Source organism: Pieris rapae, chromosome 11, assembly GCF_905147795.1.
Source record: "Pieris rapae chromosome 11, ilPieRapa1.1, whole genome shotgun sequence".
NCBI classification, from domain to species: Eukaryota; Metazoa; Arthropoda; class Insecta; order Lepidoptera; family Pieridae; genus Pieris; species Pieris rapae.
The window spans coordinates 7,914,469-7,933,873 of NC_059519.1; the positions used below are offsets into that span (position 1 = coordinate 7,914,469).

The following is a 19,405-nucleotide window of genomic DNA, read 5'->3' on the forward strand; positions in this document are numbered from 1 at the left end:
TTTAAGATTTATAAAAACAATAAAAATATACAATTACAAACAATTTATTGAAAATGTTAAAGATTACAAGTACTCAATTTAATCAAACAATGATTACAGTATTAAAACGAGTTCTTCAATGAATTACAGAGTGCTTCTTTCATCATTGGATGTCGGCCCTAAACCTTTTGCTACTTCACTAATACATTGCCACTGACCATCTGCACTTTCCCTCCATAAGCTAACTTTATTATCACCACCTGATACTGCCAAGATATTGCCAGTAAGAGACCAACTGACACTCCAAACAACATCATCAAATGTATTTAAAATAGTAGGTGTCCAGGATACATTATCATCACTTGTCCAAATAACAACTCTTTTATCTTGGGAACAGCTGGCAATCATTGATTTTTGTAATCCTAGAGAAGGTGCCCAGGCAACATCTCTTACCCAGTCCATATGCATTTCCAGGCGATTCTCTTCTACCCATTGATCTCCTTGTTCTCTCCATATCTATAACATGGGCCACCATGAATTGATGAATTGAAATAGATCATAATTGACTACTTTTTATCCTATTAAAAATTTATTGAACTCTAAGGGTACTTAAAGGCTAAGTACTACATTAATAAATTAGTTATAAATTAATAAGGTTGTAAATTTTCAATATTTTTTAGAAAATTTAGATTTTCTCCTCTTTACATGTTTAACTAACAATATACAAACCTTTATTAAATTATCACATCCACCGGATACTAATCTCTTTGGAGCATCTTTGTTAGTAAGGGGATCAAGACTCAAATCAGCAGATATGGCTGGACACCAGCTTATTGAGTTTACTCCAATTGCATGAGCACCAGATATTTTTTTTACATCCCAATTTCCTGTATCTTGATTATATGTAATAATGGACATGGACCCGTCCGAACTACAACATGCTAATATTAAACCGTAATCAGCTGGGGCCCAAGCTACTGAGTTGACAGAACTCTCGTGACCGGTGTATTCATATAATTTGGCCCATTCTCCAGCTTCCTTCCAAATAATAACTTTCCTATCATACGAACATGACGCCAATAGATTTCCATACTTCGGATGCGCCCACGCTACTTGCCATACTGGACCAAAGTGTCCCTTTAGATCAGCTGCAAGAGTCTGAGTTCCGCTTTTGATGTCGTAAACTTTTACGGAGTTATCTGAAGAACATGTCGCCAGTCGGAGGCCGTAATAATCTAGCTCTGCATCGTGAATCATATCCTCGTGACCTGTATCAATTGTATTTAGAACACTCAACATGTTTTCGATGTTTACTTTATGAAGTAAAAAATAAAATTTACAACGTTAAAATGTTGTCGTAGGATATCTTTTCAGGATACATTACGCCAAATAAACGGTCAAATTGTCAAAACAGTTGACGTGGAAGAAGTGGGCATTAAAATCACAGAGTGATAAATATAATAAGAAATTTTAAATACTGGCAACTTCTCAGAAAATTTTACTCTATAATGACGAGATGACAGTATATCTTTTGACATTGACGATACTGATTAAAATTTTAAAAGTGAAACTTAAAATAACCCCCAATGAGAAAATAGAAATAAGAGTCTTAGGAACCCGAAAACATTGATGAGATAACAATTCAAATACTATGTAAATTTCATATTTATTTTCACAAAATGTCTGAAATGGAAGGTGGATTGTTCTTTATTATGGAGGGCTTATTAAATAAGGATTATCGCGGTGTAAATGTATGTATTGTAGTTTTGCGATTATAATAAAGATATGGTTCTGACAGTTTGTTTTTTTTTAGATTGCCGTGTACAGCTTGGCTACTGCAGGCTTAGCGCTTGCGATACACAAAGTCCGTCCGGTAAATGAAATAAACCAAATGCTGTGAAATAGTAAAATATTACATAATATTAAACTTGTGTATTTACATCCAGGTTAGCAAGTTTTCGAAAGCATCTAAAATTCCAGAGCATTTTATAAAACAACATGAACCACTTAGAGGTGTGTATGTTGGAGTAAAACACTCACCAGTGAGGGTGTTAGTCAATCACAAGGCACCAATTTACATACCATTATGGCATTCCAGCAAACCTCCTCTACCAGTTAAGGTAATACACATGGAGAGTAAACTATTTGCAAATAAACAATAACTAAATGGCCAGTTACCATTAATAAAATATTTAAATTTGCAGTTATGGGGTGTTGATATAGTCAGCCCAAATGCTGTTAATTGGCTAGATTGTGTTGCAAAAGGCCAGAAGGTTACTTTAAAGCCCATGACCTGTGACAAAGATGAATTGGTTTCAACAGTACTTTTGCATCTACCACAACCAAAGGTAAATATAAAAATGCTGAATTATATTACAACTACTATTGAGTTTACTATGAAAAATCTCATTTTTTCAGACTAAATCAGAAGAAACCTTAGATATAGGACAGAAACTTATTGAACTTGGGTTTGCTAAAGCTTTACTTCCACAAGGCATTAAGAAAAATAGTATGGAATCTAAATTAGCACCAGTGTTACTTAATGCTGAAAATAAAGCAAAAAGTCTTAGAAATGGTATTTGGTCAGATAAGTTACCACCCATTCCCAGCTATGTTGCATATTGGAGGAAAGGGTCAACATTGAGTAAAGAACTAATGGTGATGTCTTCAAGGAAAATCATGGAAATTTTAATTTTCATATTAAAAGGTACCTTTGTAGGAGTAAAAAAAATTTCCCTTAGACCTTTCAAATCTAATACTAAGCCAGTGCAGGCAACATAAGGCAATTTACTTTAATGTATTCAAAATTATGACAGTACCAATTGTGTTATGAAATTTATAATTTTTTGGTCACTTTGTCTTCTATTACTCATGTTTAGTGAACTAACAAATTCTATTCTGTATATAATTGTTGAAAATAAAGTTACTACTTCTATAATCTAAACTGTTTCATTATTATTGAAGTTTTTAATACTGAGATTTGAAATAAATAAATCCATTTATAAAAGCACTGTTTATTCAAATTAAATATGTGGTATATATTACATTAAAATATATATCTTAATTAATATAGCAAAAGAAATATACGGCTAATAATCTATTGAAATAATTTCTATTAAACCATGTCCATGTGAACATAACCCCAGTAATTTTAAGACTTAAAATGTCAAAAACAATTTATTTATAAAAAATACTGTTTAAAATAGGAGCAAAATATGGTGAGAAATGTGTCCCCTTCTAACTACTTTCTAGTTGACATTGCAAATGAATATCCACAATTTAACACCTGAAGAAAATGATATTATATGGATATAAAAATACAAAAGCAAGTCTTGACTCAATGCAGAGTTGCACCAGTTAAAAACGTAGGTCGAAAAATAGTGTTGGGGTGTTTGGCCCAAATTCACTTAGTACAGGAGAAATTGGCGCAGTTGTTGTAAGAGACTGCATTGTCAGAGGATGGAACAGCGAGACAACCATGAGGGCGGTTTGCGCTGTTGGTCATTGGACTTCAATTGGTGTGTGCCTCCACGGGCTCCTGGTGGGTTACTCGCCTCCTGGACAATTTACATATATGGTATAACCATTTTATTACAAAAACATAACTCTTACGCTAAGGACTCACGAAGCGGTTTGGACCGCGCCCGCGCGGACCTGCATCCTTTGCAGAATACAGATAAATATGTAAAAAATTAAATCACATTTCACGACGCGTTTACGCCCGCGGCGTGTGCCATTGTTTGCGGGTCCCAGTGGACCGGCGGTCATGTTGTACAGGCAAGCGCAGTTGCGGTACCACAGCCGCGGCGGGTTGCTCCCGCGCGCTCTGCGATCGGTTGGCGGGCAATATCCGTATTGCGATAATCAACCGCCAAGATTTCGGGCGATAATCGCAACCGCGGCGGCTGCGTAGCCGCTTAAAACTCCGTTCTCGTCAGTTTTGAAAATAAAACTTCAAACCGCCAACGCGGCGCGCTCAGGTGCAAACCGCTTTCTTGAGTCCTTAGCATTAATTAGTTCCACTTATTCATGGATGTTACTATATGCTCTATATTTTTCCAAGTAGAATACTAAATTTTACTAATCTATATAGACTCTAGATCTTAAAGGTATATAATCATTTTTTTTAAACTACATATGTAAAAAACACTAAGTAACTCCTAATAAAAATAAATCTTTTAGTAGTTTTTAATTAAATAATAATAAATAAATTTTTAAGAATAAAAACAAACAACATCAAATATTAACTTTCAATAATCAACTACACTATCAGTGAAATAATGTAAGTAAAGCCACAGCATCAAATAACTAATATTATAGTTAATAGTTATTGAATAGGAAATTATTATACAATAAATAAAATTCTTCCTTGTGACTATTTAGTCAAGGAAGAACTGTAATTATGTTAACTGTATGTTGTTATGTAGACATGTAAAATTTAATTAAATAAGGTAAAAGATGAGTGAAAATAAATGACTACTGTTTTTAAACTTCCTGTTAGGCCAAAAACGAAAGCTATTAATAATACACAATATCACAACACTTAGTACCTTCTGAGCCCATATATCAGTCATGTAACAAGAAAAAATTATTTTTGATTATATATTGCATGTCTAAATATATCTATAAAATATAATAAAATAATATTATTTCATAATATAATATTACCTGTTTCTTCTCCATCTTAGCTTTGATATCTCTTGCTAGTGTATAAAACGCATATTCAACATTTAAAGAATCCTTGGCAGATGTTTCTACAAATTTGATTTGATACTCTACTGCTAATTGTTCACCTCTTTCTTTTGATACCTGTAATAATTAAATAAAGGTTAAAAAGAAAATATAGACACAAAAAACAAATAGTATCATGAACATATTAGTACTAAATTTTAAGAATACCTGTCTCTTAGCGTCTAGGTCACATTTGTTACCAAGAATCATTTTCTCAACATCAGCACTAGCATTCTCTTCAATATTCCTTATCCAATTCTTAATGTTTTCAAAGCTTTTTTCATTGGTTACATCATAAACAAGCATTATTCCCATAGAACCTCGATAGTAGGCTGTTGTTATAGTACGAAATCTTTCTTGACCCGCTGTGTCCCTAAAGTGAAAACGAATGTAACACAAACATTATCTGATACAAAGCACAGCTAAATATACTCACCATATTTGTAATTTAACTTTTTTGCCGTCGAGGTCTATTGTTCGTATCTTGAAGTCAATGCCTGAAAGAGACCACAATCGTTGTTAAACACTAGAGTGAACTAATTAAAATTAGAGTGTATGATGTCATAAACAGTCCATTCAATTAATTCGATAAGGGCTTCTTTTCATCAACTAACCGCGCCCTTTTTCTTGTCTTACGAATTAATGTGGAATCTTTTATAAAAAAAGATAACAAAAAAATTCTATCGATGGTAATTACGTATAAAAAATACAAGATTTTTGACAATAACCTTTAGTACAAAGACAATATTACTCACCAATAGTTGATATAAATGATATATTAAAGGCATCCTCTGAAAATCTAAACAAAATAGATGTTTTCCCCACTCCAGAATCGCCTATTAACAGCAATTTAAATAAATAGTCGTAAGTTTTTGCCATTTTTTACAACAATCTGAATTACAGAATACACGGCCATTCATTTGGCATTTTTGATTAATCGCTAATCGCTTAACGCTGAAACGTAGGTCGCGCTTTTCACAGAGTACATTATTATATTTACTCGCTTATAAAGTGCACAGAATAGGTGGGTAATGTAAATTTAAAACAGTCAATACTATTTATAAAATATAAAACTCTACGAACAATTTGGTAATAATTATTACGTAATTTTCAACGTTTGCGATCCACAACGGAAGTTGCCAAAAAAGGAATAATCTTTTGCCATATTGGTAATTTCTTTCTCGCCTTTTTCTTTGCCTTTTCGATGAATGGACTCGGAATCGTATCGGAACTAAAGAATCGTTTTATTATTATTAATCAATATAAAAATCAATTCATGAGATTAGGGCGTTTAACAATTTATACAAACAAACTCTTTACCTTTACAATATAGATATTATATGCAAATTACTCTAGTTAATGATCCAGACATATAACTCGTATTAGTTAATTATAGTACTTCTTATAAACTAGGTAGAAGTTAAAAAAAAGGACAAGATATCTACAGGTGTAGATATCTTGTCCGGTGTCAGATGTGCGGTGATATTATCTTCCGTTAAAAAAAGCTTTTCATTTCAGTTAAAAAAAGGACTAAAAAAAGGACTAGGAAAAAAGGACAGTTAAAAGAAGGAATGGAACACCTGTTCCATCTAAACATAAATAATTATTATGTATCTAAATTATAGTTTTGTACTTAGGTAGTGATATCTAGTAGGACATATCTAGCAGAAACAAATTATGCATTAATTACTTGGAGAATATAATTATTTAAAATCCATCCATATTTATATTGTACACGGCAAAAAAGTAGTATATATTAAATTCTGTGAAGTATGTATACAAGAGCATACAAGAAGTTGCCGTGGTAACATCGTAGAAAAGTACGGTATTTCTTTAAAGCTATTATTTGTACACATTTTAATATCCAGATAAACGTACATGTAGTTATTGTCAAAATGAAAAATAATTTACTCATCTGTGGACAGTGCTTGGCCAAAAGTCAAAACCGCTTGTTAGAGTTGTTTATTATTTTTTACCACAACTTTTTTAACTTTTAATGTTAAAAGTATAATTATGTGTGTTTTATAAAATATAACAAGATGTTTTATCACGTAAGTCTTTTGGACCAAACCCGAAAAATTTGTTAACTGTCCATTTTTTATTTTATTTGTATGTATACATATTTGTTGTTTTCAGATATCATTAGAACACGAAATATTATTACACCCTCGATACTTCGGGCCACAATTATTAGATACCGTTAAGCAGAAGCTTTATACTGAAGTTGAGGGGACATGTACCGGAAAGTAGGTACTACTGAATACTGGTTACTTGGAGGTTATCTAAAATAAATATTTTACCTTGCAATTCCTTAAAGTAAAAAAAATATCAGACAGTTTAATAAATTAATAGCCACTCTACTGATAACATAGTCTAATTATAATATATATCTATAAATTGGTTTATTGAGTCCACTAATAATTTGGTTCTATAGTTTTGTTTGAATTATTTGTGCACATGAAAACTTTACATTCTTCATACTTATAGGTATGGGTTTGTAATAGCAGTGACAACAATAGATAGCATTGGGGCAGGACTTATTCAGCCTGGCCAAGGATTTGTTGTATATCCTGTAAAGTATAAGGCAATTGTCTTCAGACCTTTCAAAGGAGAAGTACTTGATGCTATTGTAACACAAGTGAATAAGGTAATAAGAAAAAGCTTTATATTTCAAAACAGATCAAATTCTCCAAAAATTCTTATTCAACTGGTAAGGAGTATTAACTCAAAAGCTTTACTTAAATAAAAGTTATCCAGTGTGCTTTCCTATCTGAAATAATCATTTTATATTTAATCTTTTTAGGTGGGGATGTTTGCTCAGATTGGCCCACTAAGCTGCTTTATTTCCCACCATGTAAGTTAGTTGAAAACTTTATTCTTTTAGTAATTGTTTTTGTATTTCTTTTCCAAGATATGCAATTACCCATCTTGCCATGGAAGTTGAAATGAAAAAATTCATGATTAATGATTGTAGGACGTAATCTCTAAAAGTATCTCCTAGCAGCACAGAATATTTTCTTTTTAGGAATAATTGATATAAAAATTACTATTTTTTTATTATTCTTTAATTATCTATATATATTTTAGTCAATCCCTGCTGACATGGAATTTTGTCCAAATGTCAACCCACCATGCTACAAAAGTAAACAAGAAGATAATGTAATTCAAGAAGAAGATGTTATCAGATTAAAAATTGTTGGAACTAGAGTTGATGCAACTGGCATTGTAAGTAATCTCTATAACAAGAAACCACATCTTCATCATCAATCACACTTTGTGCTTAATATCTAAATTAAAAGCAAGTTATTATGAAAAGTTGGCTTGAGAAACCTCAAACTTAATAATACCAATACATAAAAACCACTAAATTTCTAAAATAAATTAGCCATCTATTTGCTATACATAAAATTTATAATACATATTAAAGAAATTGGATAATGGGGAAGATTACTGTCAAATAGTTCCTAGTAGAGGGTGCCAAATGTTTGTTACAGGGAGCTGGGAGGCTGACCAACTCTATAGCGATTTTGTATGTTTTATTATTAAATGCGTTGGTTGGCTTTTGAACAGAAAGAAATAGGCCATTTATAGGCCAAATATAAAATAAATACCCTTTTAATCCTACCCTAAGAAGAAAATGGGAAAGAGCATTGAGAAGAGTTAATTTTAATTTCATACAGCACATTCACATGAACATTTTTGTATAATGCCATTTATATTTATTTTCAAATAATTTTCGTACTGAATTTACAGAAATTAGTGTCCTAGGGCTCCAATCTGTTAAACAGATGTTAGGAATGATTTATGTATGATACTTCAGTGAGGTTTTTTTTATCTCTTTGTAATACTTTTTAGTAGGTAATTGTAAGGAATTGTCGGAGTTATTTTTGTGCATAATGGTATCCTAGTAATCAAGTTTGTTAGAAGCTGGGGACGGATGACAAACTAATTATAAACTCACTAAAAATAACCAAATTCCGCTGTCTTTCCCTGCCGCGAAGCACCTCTTCTTTACACCTGCAATTTTCCAAGTAGAATAAATGTTGAAGATCATGTTTTAACCAAAAAATGGTTCGGATTCGTAAAAAAACGCTATAAAAAGCAAGGAGATTTTGTGACGTTCAACTTAATGGAACAAACAGTCAGCGCTCTCTAATGGAAAAGTTTAAAGTGGTCTTCTCCATTGTATAGAATTATGAATTGATTTTTAATTAAATGTTTCTGAAAATTTAATTTTAGTTTAATCCAATGGCCTAATAAATGAATTTTGTTCCATTATTATCATTAATAAAAAATAATGTCAATGGTACCAAATTCAATGCAAAATGATCTACATCTCATGATTTATGCTCTTCTTTCTTCTTAAAAGCAAAATAACAAGCATATTGTTTTTTTTACAGTTTGCAATTGGCACCTTGATGGATGACTATCTAGGTTTAGTGACACAATAATTATATTTTATAAGAATTAATAAAAATAAAAGACTTCAAACTTTATTGTTTCATTTATTTGGCATTTAATTAGTTGGGACATTTAGTTAACACAAAAATCATCAAAAGAGAAAATATTTGGACATAATCAGTCTATTTGGGCAGTATTATGGTGCTTCAGTTTTATTGTTCATAAATATCTTAAATCTACACATAACATACACTTGTTAACCAAATCATTTTGAAAATATTGATCTATGATAAAGGAAGTATGACAGTCCTGTTGGAAGAATATATGCTATGAGCATTGCCACATTATAGAAACATTCATTTATAAAACTGCCTTTTTTAACAAATCAAACTTAATTCATGAAATATTTTGAATACATGATGTTCATTAATGCCTACAACCCTACTGGTATTGACGGCTAGATATTTCTTGAAAGATTTTATTTGCGACTAAATAAGTATTCCCAAGATTTTTAGTTAAATATTTATAGCAATATTATGTCATTTCAGTACAATAACATTTAATTCTATTCTCATTGCTTTAACATGAGTATAATAATGTTCATATTTTGTCAAATTTTAATATATTTTATCCAATTATGTCAGTAATCCTAACAGTTAGTCTATCTCTATATACATATTCTTAAAAAATAACTAAAAATGTATATTGTCAAACAAAAATCTATCCAAAGGGATCAAAGTCTTTGGTTTATCAATTATATACAAATTATCAAAATAAATAAAAAAAATATTATTGACCATATTCATGATATGACAATAAATAATACTCAATATGAGATCAAAAACTCAATCTTAATGATATCTAAGCACCAAATAGGCCTAAATCAAAATAAACAGACAATTAACATTACAGAAGCATGATTTGCTTTACTTTTAATATCTACTATTTATATATTTTATCATAAAATATTGAGACATAACATTGTGCAATATAGTGTCATAATATGCAAGATAGAAGATATATTTGGAACAATTTTAATTTATTTGCAGCAGGCTCACTGATTATATGCAAATGCGCTGACGGCGAGTAAATAACAAATCACTTTGATTTAGAGTAATTGACGCCAAAAAAGCTTTGTTTCTTTAACATTTTACACTAGCTACATTTTAATTTTGATTAAATTTTGGCCGGTCAGCGACATTGCGTTACAACTTACAAGGCACAAAATAAGACATCAGAATAAAATTATTCGCAATCGAAAACAGATAATATACTATACTACGTACTCAACAGTACAGGAAAGTTCACCGAAGCAAAGGAGGGTTAACAGTAGGAATTAGCTGATATGATTTCTTACGATTAGGATGTAGTAACTATATATTCATCTACAGAGATTATTATTCATCAAATTAAGTAATATTATGAGATTTAGGGTGTGTTCTAGCTCTATAGGGACCTATCGACGTTGGAGTATATAATTGAGTGCATTCAACAGCCTTGTAGTTTCGATATTAAATGTATTAGCGATTCAAGATAAAGACACCTCGCCTAAGATAAGATTGTTCCGCGCTATTCTAATCGTATTAGATCCAAAAATCGATAGCAACATCTAGACAGTTAAGCACAGACTAAAAGGGGAATAAGATTTGTATACTATCTAACACCCAATTCTTAACAATATGATTAAACTGTTCACATAAAACATTTTATTAGTAATACTGATATAATTTATGTAGTTCATTACACTGTAATTCACATGTAACGACGTGAGGAGAGAGGAATAATCTATGGATTCAGGTTGCCCGCGCTTTTGCTTCCCCGTCATCTGGCTACGAATGTCAATCTTGACCTGTCAAATCTTTGAAGTAAATGGAACAAAGGTGAGATTTTACTAACTAATCAATACAAAGACTAGCATGTTTAAATATATCTAGCGTAAAATTAGTTTAAAAGACTATACAAACATTTACTTCACGACCGTAAATTAAATCTACAATAAAATGCGCTAATACAAAATTATCTAGGCACACTAAAATTATTAAAAGGTAGAGTAGTAAATTCCACCATGATGTCGATTTACATAACAATTACCTAACGGCTAAACTTCATAGTTACTGTAAAAATGAGATTTAAAAGTTGTAATTAAGAGACGATAGTAAGGAAAATGGGAGGAAGTTATTCAAAAAGCTATAATATGAGAGAAAAGTAAGTAGCGATAAAGGCAAAGAATTTAGAAATTGTATTTCTACAACAGCTACAAAGTTTAGTGCTACTACTAAGCATATGATACCTAATTTGTTCTCAAAAATCCGAAGCGAAATTCCGAAAACAAATGAAATTTGTTACCTCGAAACTCATAAAGACACAGCTATTGTGTGTGTTAGCTTCGTAAAAATACGGTCTTTTTCATTAACGTAAAGCCCCAACTAGACTTATATATTTATTTTGACATAAATATGATAAGGACATAACATTCAATATAAATTGGGGCTTTAAGTTAATGAATAAGGAAGGAGAGTTTAATCGAACAGATTAAACACGTGACAAACTCGTGTCTTCAATCGTATCACTAATCCAGCAAATTATTTACCCACAATAAGAATTTTTCAGCAAAGAAAGTATTTTCCAGCAAATCAAGTATTTTCCAACAAATCAAGTATTTTCCAGCAAATCAAGTATTTTCCAACAAATCAAGTATTTTCCAAGAAATCAAGTATTTTCCAGCAAATCAGGTATTTCCCAGCAAATTAAGTATTTTCCAGCAATGCCAAAGTAAGGTACGGTCGTCAATCCCTGTCACACCGTGTAGCCGTCACCGGCCGTAGCTCAGTGGCTGACGTGGAAGCAATGGCACTAGGCGTGCGGATGTCAGGATGCGGGTGGAGCGCCTCCTGGCTGTGGCACCGCGGGGCACACGGGGCCCCGTACTGCCTCTATGTAGTCCTTTATCAGTGTAGCGATCTGGTATGCCTAGAAAGAGCAATTTCATTATCAAACGATTACAAACAGAAAAAACTTCAAAAACCTCCCAGATTTATGGATGACTGTAGTAAATAAATATACTATGTACCTGGTCTGTAGAAAGCACCAGCTTGGCGTGTTTCTTGTCAGCCCTTGTGACGAGTAATAGAGCCCTTGGAGCTGGTGACACAGCCAGTAACTGGTCATGGTCGTGAGAGACCAACGCAGCACGAGACCCTCGTCGCAATAATGTCAACCCACGTGCATCTACCGCTAGCCAAAGGGCTCGAGGCCAGTTCGATGTAAATGATTGCTGGAATTTGATAAATTTAATACGCTCAATAAGAAGTTTAATTCATACGTGTTAATGATAAGGTAAAAGAGTAATTAAACATATTTTTTCTGATATTATGATGGTGACTTCTTAAAGGTCCCTATCATATACTCGTATAAGGTATTGAACATTTTGTAAACTTTATTTATATAACATTATAACCATTAAATCAAAAAATTGCACGTCATATAAATAGATAAATACCTGTGCCATGATATACTATAGTTATATGTATCAGACAGTAATAGTAAATCACGCTTTGCCTCATCAAAATATGATTTGCTTCATAGCCGATGTCTAAGTTTAAAAAAAGTTTGTATGCTATTAAGTAGAGACTTCAAGCTTTGAGATGTCTCAATAAGATAGGAACAAACAATAGAAAAAAGGACTTTATTGGAAAACTTAATTGTTGTTTTTAGCATTGTTAAAAACTTATTATTTATTTTTCTTCCATCCTTTTTCTTTGGATGTCCACAAATAATTCAAGACCCAAATTAGCCAAAGCAGTCCAGCCGATCTCGAGTTTTAGTAATACTAACGAACAGCAATTCATTTATATATATAGATTTCCAAAACTTGTTTCTTTTAATTAACAAATTTACTCACCATAACATCAAATATCGTGGCCCTAGCAAGTGGCCAAGAAGCAGCCAACGTCAAAGCTCTTTGCATAGCTGCATGAGGTGGAGTTCCTCGCAAAGCCAGGTGGTGCAATCGCACAGCCGGAGCTGGTAACCCTGGAGCCAATCTTGCTGGAAGTACCGCTACTGCCGCCGCAGCACATTCCTCTCCTCCAGAACATTCGCCTTTCACTACTTGGGCGTGGAGTGCCGCTACCATTACCTGTTTATTGGGTAACAAGTGAAGACGGCTTATTATTTTATTTATAAAGACTACATACCCAAATAACACATAGAACACAAAACACTCTCCGACCTTCAATCAATAAATCACGAAAAAAACACTATAAGGTACTATATTAATGTAAAAGAAATTTTATGATTTTATAGTTTGTATATACCATCTTCTAGTAAACTGAAAACAAACCGAGGCTGGTTTCAATTTCCAATAAAATTGATGTATCGTTTTTATAGGCACAAGAACTCTTGTTTTGAAATAGGATTTCGGAAGATGTTATTGAGAATTATAACACATGATTTGTTAAATATAAATAACATACCGCTTCGTCAGTTTCAATGGGCAGGCGGTCGTGTCTCACAGCATGCAGCAGTTGGTAATACAATAACTCTAATTCCGCCCCACAAGCACTGTGAAGTGGCCGTTCACCAAGGAACAGGCGTTTCTTGAATACTAGCCTAAAATATTTTAAAAAGGTTTATCAGAAAACTAGTTGTCATTATCATTGGTAATCTATTGAAGTTCTTAAATGCATAGGCAGAAGTCGAATCCTGTTATAGTTTCTTATACTCTTAACAAAAATATCTGAATATTTGAGTAGCTCCCTTTGACAATATCCTCGCAGCAGTGAGGTCACTCCGTAAGCCTGTGAGGTGCCCAAGAAACGTCTGAGCTTCTAGAAGGAGCTAGGCTGGCTTATTAGCCACATCTTTGTCTTTTAGCCGGACTAAATGACCGTCTAAGAGCGGAAATTAAATCCTCACTACTGCTACTGCTATCCCTTTGGACAGTTATAGTTATAAAACACCACGAAAGAGGTATGTTGCAAATTTATTGCTAAACAATAATAAATTTCGTCTATTTAAAAATTATGACTGCGTGAAATATAATTTTTGGGTGGTTAGGATAACTAAAATAAGTAAGTACTCGTCAGTATTTCTATTCTAATATAATTCATACCAAATTATTTATTGAATAGTTAAATAAATAGACGTACATGTAATCTTATTAAAAGTGAAATTACCTGCAAGCGGCCGCAGTAGCGCCGGCCTTCTCCCATCGAGCGAGTACGTCTCCAACACGTTCGGCCCCGCCCAATGCACGCTCGCCCGTACCGGCTGGGGACGAGTTGGCGCATACCTCGTATAAGGCGTATCCTGGTGGAAATTTTTTTTCTTATACCAAGAAAGGGAACGGAAGGTATATAGGTATATGGACTCCAAAGAGACTAAAGTAAGACTAAGTTTTTGTGTTTTCTACTTGTGCTGATAAAGGCTGAGAACAAAGAATTTGCTCTGTTATGGTTCTGCGAAGATAAAGTTATATGTATCTGAAAATGTGTTTAATCTCTTCTTATATGTTGAACAACTATTCCTAAAATATCAAGCAATTAAAAGCACATAAATGTTTAGAAAAAAACATTGTTTCTCTTCACAAAATTAATCTAAAAATTCAAACAATGTGGTAATGATAAACAATTATCACAATTCAGCGTCGCTTACCAGTAGCGGTATCAGTAAGTCCAATTTTCTCTCTCAGCATGGCTACAAGGTGGTCAGCCGTAGCCGCCGGTCCGAATACAAGGCCGTGTTGTTTTCCATCCAGTAACAACACTCGGACATGCATTGGCCGTCGCGCTGCCGCACAAAGCAACTCCTCTTTAGAAGGTGCTGCTACACGTCTAGGCACTTGGGCTATGCTTAATGCCACCTGCGAATATCATCGGTGGTTAAGTGATAAATTAAGAAAAAAGTAAATCAGAATTAAGGCCTTTAATGCCACAAAAGTAAGAAAAATTAAGAATTTGTATAAACAAAAAAGTACTAAACCAATTTGAAATACTCAGTCTGGCCATAAATACTGATACAATTAAAAATAAACCAAATATTACATTTGAATTTGGAATCTGTCATTTTTATATAATTGTTCATTGAATTTTCTCATTTTGGCGCCAATACCTTGTATTTGCGATATTAAAATGGAGTGGGTTGATAAAGAGAACCGAATCTCTATTGATTTGGCCTCAACGTTAATAGGGCTGTATAGCAGCCAATGGAGACCGCTTCGAATAAGCTTTTAATATTATAAATTGTTTTTTTTATGTATTAAACTAACACACTGTAAAAGTAATAAATGTTATTTGCCATAAAAAAAAAAAAACATTTTCTTTGTTTCAGTATTTATGGTAAGACTAGGTATTAAAAAATTGTATTTCGTTCTTTCCATCTGGATATATGTTTTCAGAAGGATATATCTATAGGTCGCAGGCCAACCCCAAGATAAATGTGTAATAACTATTGTTAAAGTTCAGTTCTAACCTGTTCTGCGCGTCTAGCAAACTTTCCCTCTTCTCCAGTATGCAAGGCAGCAGCTCGGTATCTTAAATGAGCTAATAACAGCCTCCGAAGAGGCTTCGCAGGAGGCAAAGCGGCTCCAACCGCAGCGCAAAGCAATGCCCAGTGTCGCGCTGATACACGGGAACTGGGATCTGGATGGTCTGTTGTCTATGGAAAAATAATGTCTATAATCTATGGATCTAATCTTAAAGTTATAACCTTTGACATTCAATGCTCGCTTAGTCGTAGTATGTAGTTTCTGTTTGGCTTAGTAATTAGATTAAGAGTAATGCCAATGCAACAGAGATCTACTAGTCTATGAAGGATATCAATAAATCATATGTAATTAAAATTATAAAAATCAAAACATTTTTCTCAAATTAAAACTCTATTTTTAAACACAAGTTTAAAATCATCGTTCAATCGTTCAGGCGTATATTACCTGTTTTATAAGTTGCATGTACAGTTCACAAAGCAGGGTGTCTTTCTGCAGACATCGTTGCAGCAGTGACTGCGCGAGTGCCACTCTATCGTCACTGTCGCTTTCATGGCTGCTGACGCTACTGTTACTAGCGAGGTTACTGCTGCTGCCTTCGTTGCTGGTTAGGCCCGCGTGACTCATTATATCCTGGCATTTAAATATTAAATTGTTTTTTTTTATATATATTAACACTTTGTTTGGACTTATTGCTAACAAGCAATTTCGTCCAGGCATTCCTAGTATGGAAAAATAAAAAAAATATATAAAAAATACTAAATTACATGCAGCACTAGAAATACAAATTAAAACTTTTATAAATAATATTAGAAATGTAAAAGCAATCTTAGGGTTAATGAGAAATAATATATCTGTAATTATATATAGCTTATATCAAAGCTAATTATGAGGCAGAAGAGATAAATTTTCATACCTAATATATGGTTTCGAATAACATAAATAAGTAATCAACAATCTTTAAAATTGTTTTATTAAAAAGATAATATTGTTTTTATATATGTTTATAGTTCTGTATATTTATTTGCAATTTTTTTCCATTACAAGAAAACCCTGTGGAACAAAGATAGTTTCGCAAAAAATATGATCTTATATCAAAATACCTTGAAGATCTGCATAGCAGCAACTTCCTCAGCTTCATTGAGTTTAGTGAGCGAATGAGGCAATGTACGGGCCCAACACCAATATGCCGCTGGGAAGCTTTTGTAGCTTTCGCCTTGAGACTCCGCTGATATATCGAGTCTAACTCGTTCTAATCGGTGCTTACTTAGTCTGGAAATGCCAAATAAAAGTTAACTCTGTAGTTTTACAAGGATTTACAAGTTCAATTAGTACTATTTATTTATATGTTAAACTTTGTAAGCTATGTGAGGTCCTTTTTTTAAGTATCATTCTTTATATTCTATATACAAAATATTCGTCCTGATATATATTCAAATACAATACTGTTGTTTTTTTAAATCGCTGACCATTGTGTTAAATTAATTTTAAATCATAAGTACTAAAGTACTTAAAATATAGAAATTAAGTTGATATTATTTTATATTATTTATTTACATACCTTCTTAGCGTATTTCTCAAGAAGCCACCAGCGGACAGATCCGGTGGTCGCCTCAAAAGCCCGCCATCGATAAGGGCACGACGCGCTGATCGTAATGCGCCCGCAAGACGTGTACGCTCGCTTACTGGGGCCGCACGCCTCGGTGGTTCTTCTGACAGGCTATTACTGAGGGTGGGGCTATACGCTGCCATGAGCCACGCCGCTTCTTGTTTTTGGCCACATTCGAGGACTATACACCTTGGGAGTAAAAGAAAATTTTCTTTGAATAAAATGATCTTTGGTTGATATAAATGTGGCGAGCTCGTACGGCATTTGTTACCATGGTAACAGAGTTTTCTATTTGTAACATCGTAACCATGGTAACTAATTAAACGTAGTTGGAACTTTCCACCAGCCGTTTTCTTGTCATAAGTTTTCAGATATTGGATATCATATAACTTAAAATAATGTAATTTAATATATAAAAAAAATTCAGTATAAATTAAATTAACATTTCTATAATTGACATCACTTACCGAAGACCGTCATGCTGTCCATGATGCGTCAGACTGAGGGTTAGTCCGTTATCCACAGGGTCCATGAGTATCGCTGCGATGTTTGAATATGGGTATTCCGCTAAAACCACTTTATCAGCCGGTCGGACTAAAACCACCCCTTCTGACCCCACTCCGAGTAACACATTTGGACCTGTAAAGAGAACTTTGTATGAAATCCAACTATTTGTTTCTTGTTTCGTTTGTAAGACAAGTATGAGTGTCGCTATTAATGTTATTTGTATGATTCGTATGACTGGTTTTAGTTGAAGTCTGACTATTCCTAAACCGAAACTAATTTTGATAAACTTAAAATTGTGTAATGTGTAGGTACAAAGTACATTTAGCTCAAATCAAATCAAATCAAAAATCATTTATTCATGTTGGTAACATAATGTACACTTATAAACGTCAAAATAAAGAAATTAAATGTATTTAAATGCTTCTAATTTTACATTTACTGCCAGTTCTCAAATCAAGGGCGTAGAACGGAAGAGAAGAACTGGCAATTGGTGAACGTGTGTGAATTTTCTAATCTCCTGTAAGCCCACAACGGATGGGGCTGGGACCAATAAAATAATAAAGATTTATAAATCTGATAGCAAGTTGGTTAGACAAACCACAAACCCAAAATAAAAAATGCCGCAGGTATTTTAAAAATAAGTGAAATTCGTACCTATAATACTTTACTCAGAATATTTCATAAAAAAGGTTTAACTTACCGTGTGCCCAATATCCTTTATAGGTGACGGGGAACAAAGTCACTCCGTACAATGGGTACTGCATGACACAAGAGAGATAAAGAGCTTTTGCCGTCAGCTCAGCTCTACCCGCGCCATATTGTCTGTGAGCTTGGGCTAATATTGTTGCCTGTTAATAAATAATAAAATAATATTTGTAACGGTTTTGTTTACTCTATACTTGAGAGGATTTAATTTGCTACAGGTCCCGTTTTGGTTTAATTGATACAGATACATATTCGAATATACAGGGTGTCCCAAAAGTCGACGTCAAGACGAAACTTTCTCATAGGTAATGCCACACCAGTTATCAGAAAAATTAAAAAAAAAATAAGTCATGTATTTTTGAAGTTATGGAAATTTTCCTTTTATTCCAGAAAATGTACACCATGTGACAGTTTTTTCATTCCTGTTGTTACAAATATTTTTCTTTTTGCCAATTTTTTTCCTCTTACGTCATCCCGAATGGTGCTTTATGTAACCTATGATCCTAAACCCTGTGCCAATTACACCTATGAGAAAATTTCGACTTGACGTCGACTTTTGGGACACCCTGTATAATGGTTTTAACACTTACCCACTGATGTGCCGGCCTGGTCTTGGCGATTCGCGGTGGAAGAAATTGTTCGGGATGCGAATAATAGGCGCGGGTGTGAGGTGGAGGGGGACTAGCGGCAGGTTCGCCTAACGACACTTGTGCTTGTAAACCCGCTAATTGTAACGCCACTTTTTCTGACACTGGGAATTCGTCCATCTGAAATATTATAATACGTCGATTTAATGGTAAAATTCCGGCCTCCGCCTTATGGTATTGAGAGTGTCTATGAATGGGCGGTATGAGTTAACAATAGATGAGCCTTCGTCATAAGGACACATATATTAAATAAAATCAAAACGCCAGTCATTGCGCATCTATATATTGTTTTTGGGTATTTTTATACAGATGGTCATTTTATGCCAATATATTTTCAGACTT

At 33.4% G+C, this 19,405-nt stretch overlaps 5 protein-coding genes across 7 annotated transcripts in view; 2 read left to right on the forward strand and 3 right to left on the reverse strand.

Moving 5' to 3' along the window:
• Positions 1-26: 26 nt before the first annotated feature.
• On the reverse strand, positions 27-1,378 carry LOC110994303 (protein SEC13 homolog). The gene is made up of 2 exons (XM_022260854.2): positions 709-1,378; positions 27-495 (listed from the first exon to the last, which is right to left on the reverse strand). Exons 1-2 carry the CDS (start codon positions 1,276-1,278, stop codon positions 124-126), a joined length of 942 nt encoding a protein of 313 aa, XP_022116546.1. The 5' UTR covers positions 1,279-1,378; the 3' UTR covers positions 27-123.
• A 176-nt stretch (positions 1,379-1,554) lies between these two features.
• On the forward strand, positions 1,555-2,917 carry LOC110994284. Its single transcript, XM_022260829.2, has 5 exons — positions 1,555-1,730; positions 1,793-1,852; positions 1,926-2,099; positions 2,184-2,327; positions 2,398-2,917. Exons 1-5 carry the CDS (start codon positions 1,659-1,661, stop codon positions 2,758-2,760), a joined length of 813 nt encoding a protein of 270 aa, XP_022116521.2. The 5' UTR covers positions 1,555-1,658; the 3' UTR covers positions 2,761-2,917.
• A 406-nt stretch (positions 2,918-3,323) lies between these two features.
• Positions 3,324-5,673, reverse strand: LOC110994285 (ras-related protein Rab-8A). 2 transcript variants are annotated; one of them, XM_022260830.2, is made up of 6 exons: positions 5,466-5,673; positions 5,147-5,207; positions 4,879-5,083; positions 4,648-4,788; positions 4,530-4,532; positions 3,324-3,536 (listed from the first exon to the last, which is right to left on the reverse strand). In XM_022260830.2, exons 1-6 carry the CDS (start codon positions 5,587-5,589, stop codon positions 3,432-3,434), a joined length of 639 nt encoding a protein of 212 aa, XP_022116522.1. In that variant the 5' UTR covers positions 5,590-5,673; the 3' UTR covers positions 3,324-3,431. The 2 variants fall into 2 exon arrangements, with proteins under 2 accessions (XP_022116522.1, XP_022116523.1); XM_022260831.2 differs by lacking the exon at positions 4,530-4,532 and having other exon boundaries at positions 5,466-5,670.
• Positions 5,674-6,613: 940 nt separating this feature from the next.
• On the forward strand, positions 6,614-9,218 carry LOC110994297 (DNA-directed RNA polymerase II subunit RPB7). The gene is made up of 6 exons (XM_022260848.2): positions 6,614-6,761; positions 6,847-6,956; positions 7,198-7,357; positions 7,514-7,564; positions 7,798-7,935; positions 9,111-9,218. The coding sequence occupies exons 1-6, from the start codon at positions 6,750-6,752 to the stop codon at positions 9,159-9,161; spliced, it is 522 nt and encodes a 173-aa protein (XP_022116540.1). The 5' UTR covers positions 6,614-6,749; the 3' UTR covers positions 9,162-9,218.
• Positions 9,200-19,405, reverse strand: part of LOC110994298 (myosin-I heavy chain) — a 75,096-nt gene continuing 64,890 nt past the window's right edge. For both annotated transcript variants that reach the window (XM_045630027.1, XM_022260849.2), the window contains 13 exons: positions 19,007-19,183; positions 18,412-18,559; positions 17,672-17,843; positions 17,157-17,393; positions 16,699-16,867; positions 16,043-16,228; positions 15,583-15,768; positions 14,767-14,974; positions 14,289-14,421; positions 13,587-13,722; positions 13,013-13,249; positions 12,182-12,385; positions 9,200-12,081 (listed from right to left, as the gene is read on the reverse strand). In XM_045630027.1, the coding sequence (XP_045485983.1) occupies positions 11,980-12,081; positions 12,182-12,385; positions 13,013-13,249; positions 13,587-13,722; positions 14,289-14,421; positions 14,767-14,974; positions 15,583-15,768; positions 16,043-16,228; positions 16,699-16,867; positions 17,157-17,393; positions 17,672-17,843; positions 18,412-18,559; positions 19,007-19,183 (2,295 nt within the window). In that variant the 3' untranslated portion in view covers positions 9,200-11,979. The remainder of the gene's footprint in view (positions 12,082-12,181; positions 12,386-13,012; positions 13,250-13,586; positions 13,723-14,288; positions 14,422-14,766; positions 14,975-15,582; positions 15,769-16,042; positions 16,229-16,698; positions 16,868-17,156; positions 17,394-17,671; positions 17,844-18,411; positions 18,560-19,006; positions 19,184-19,405) is intronic.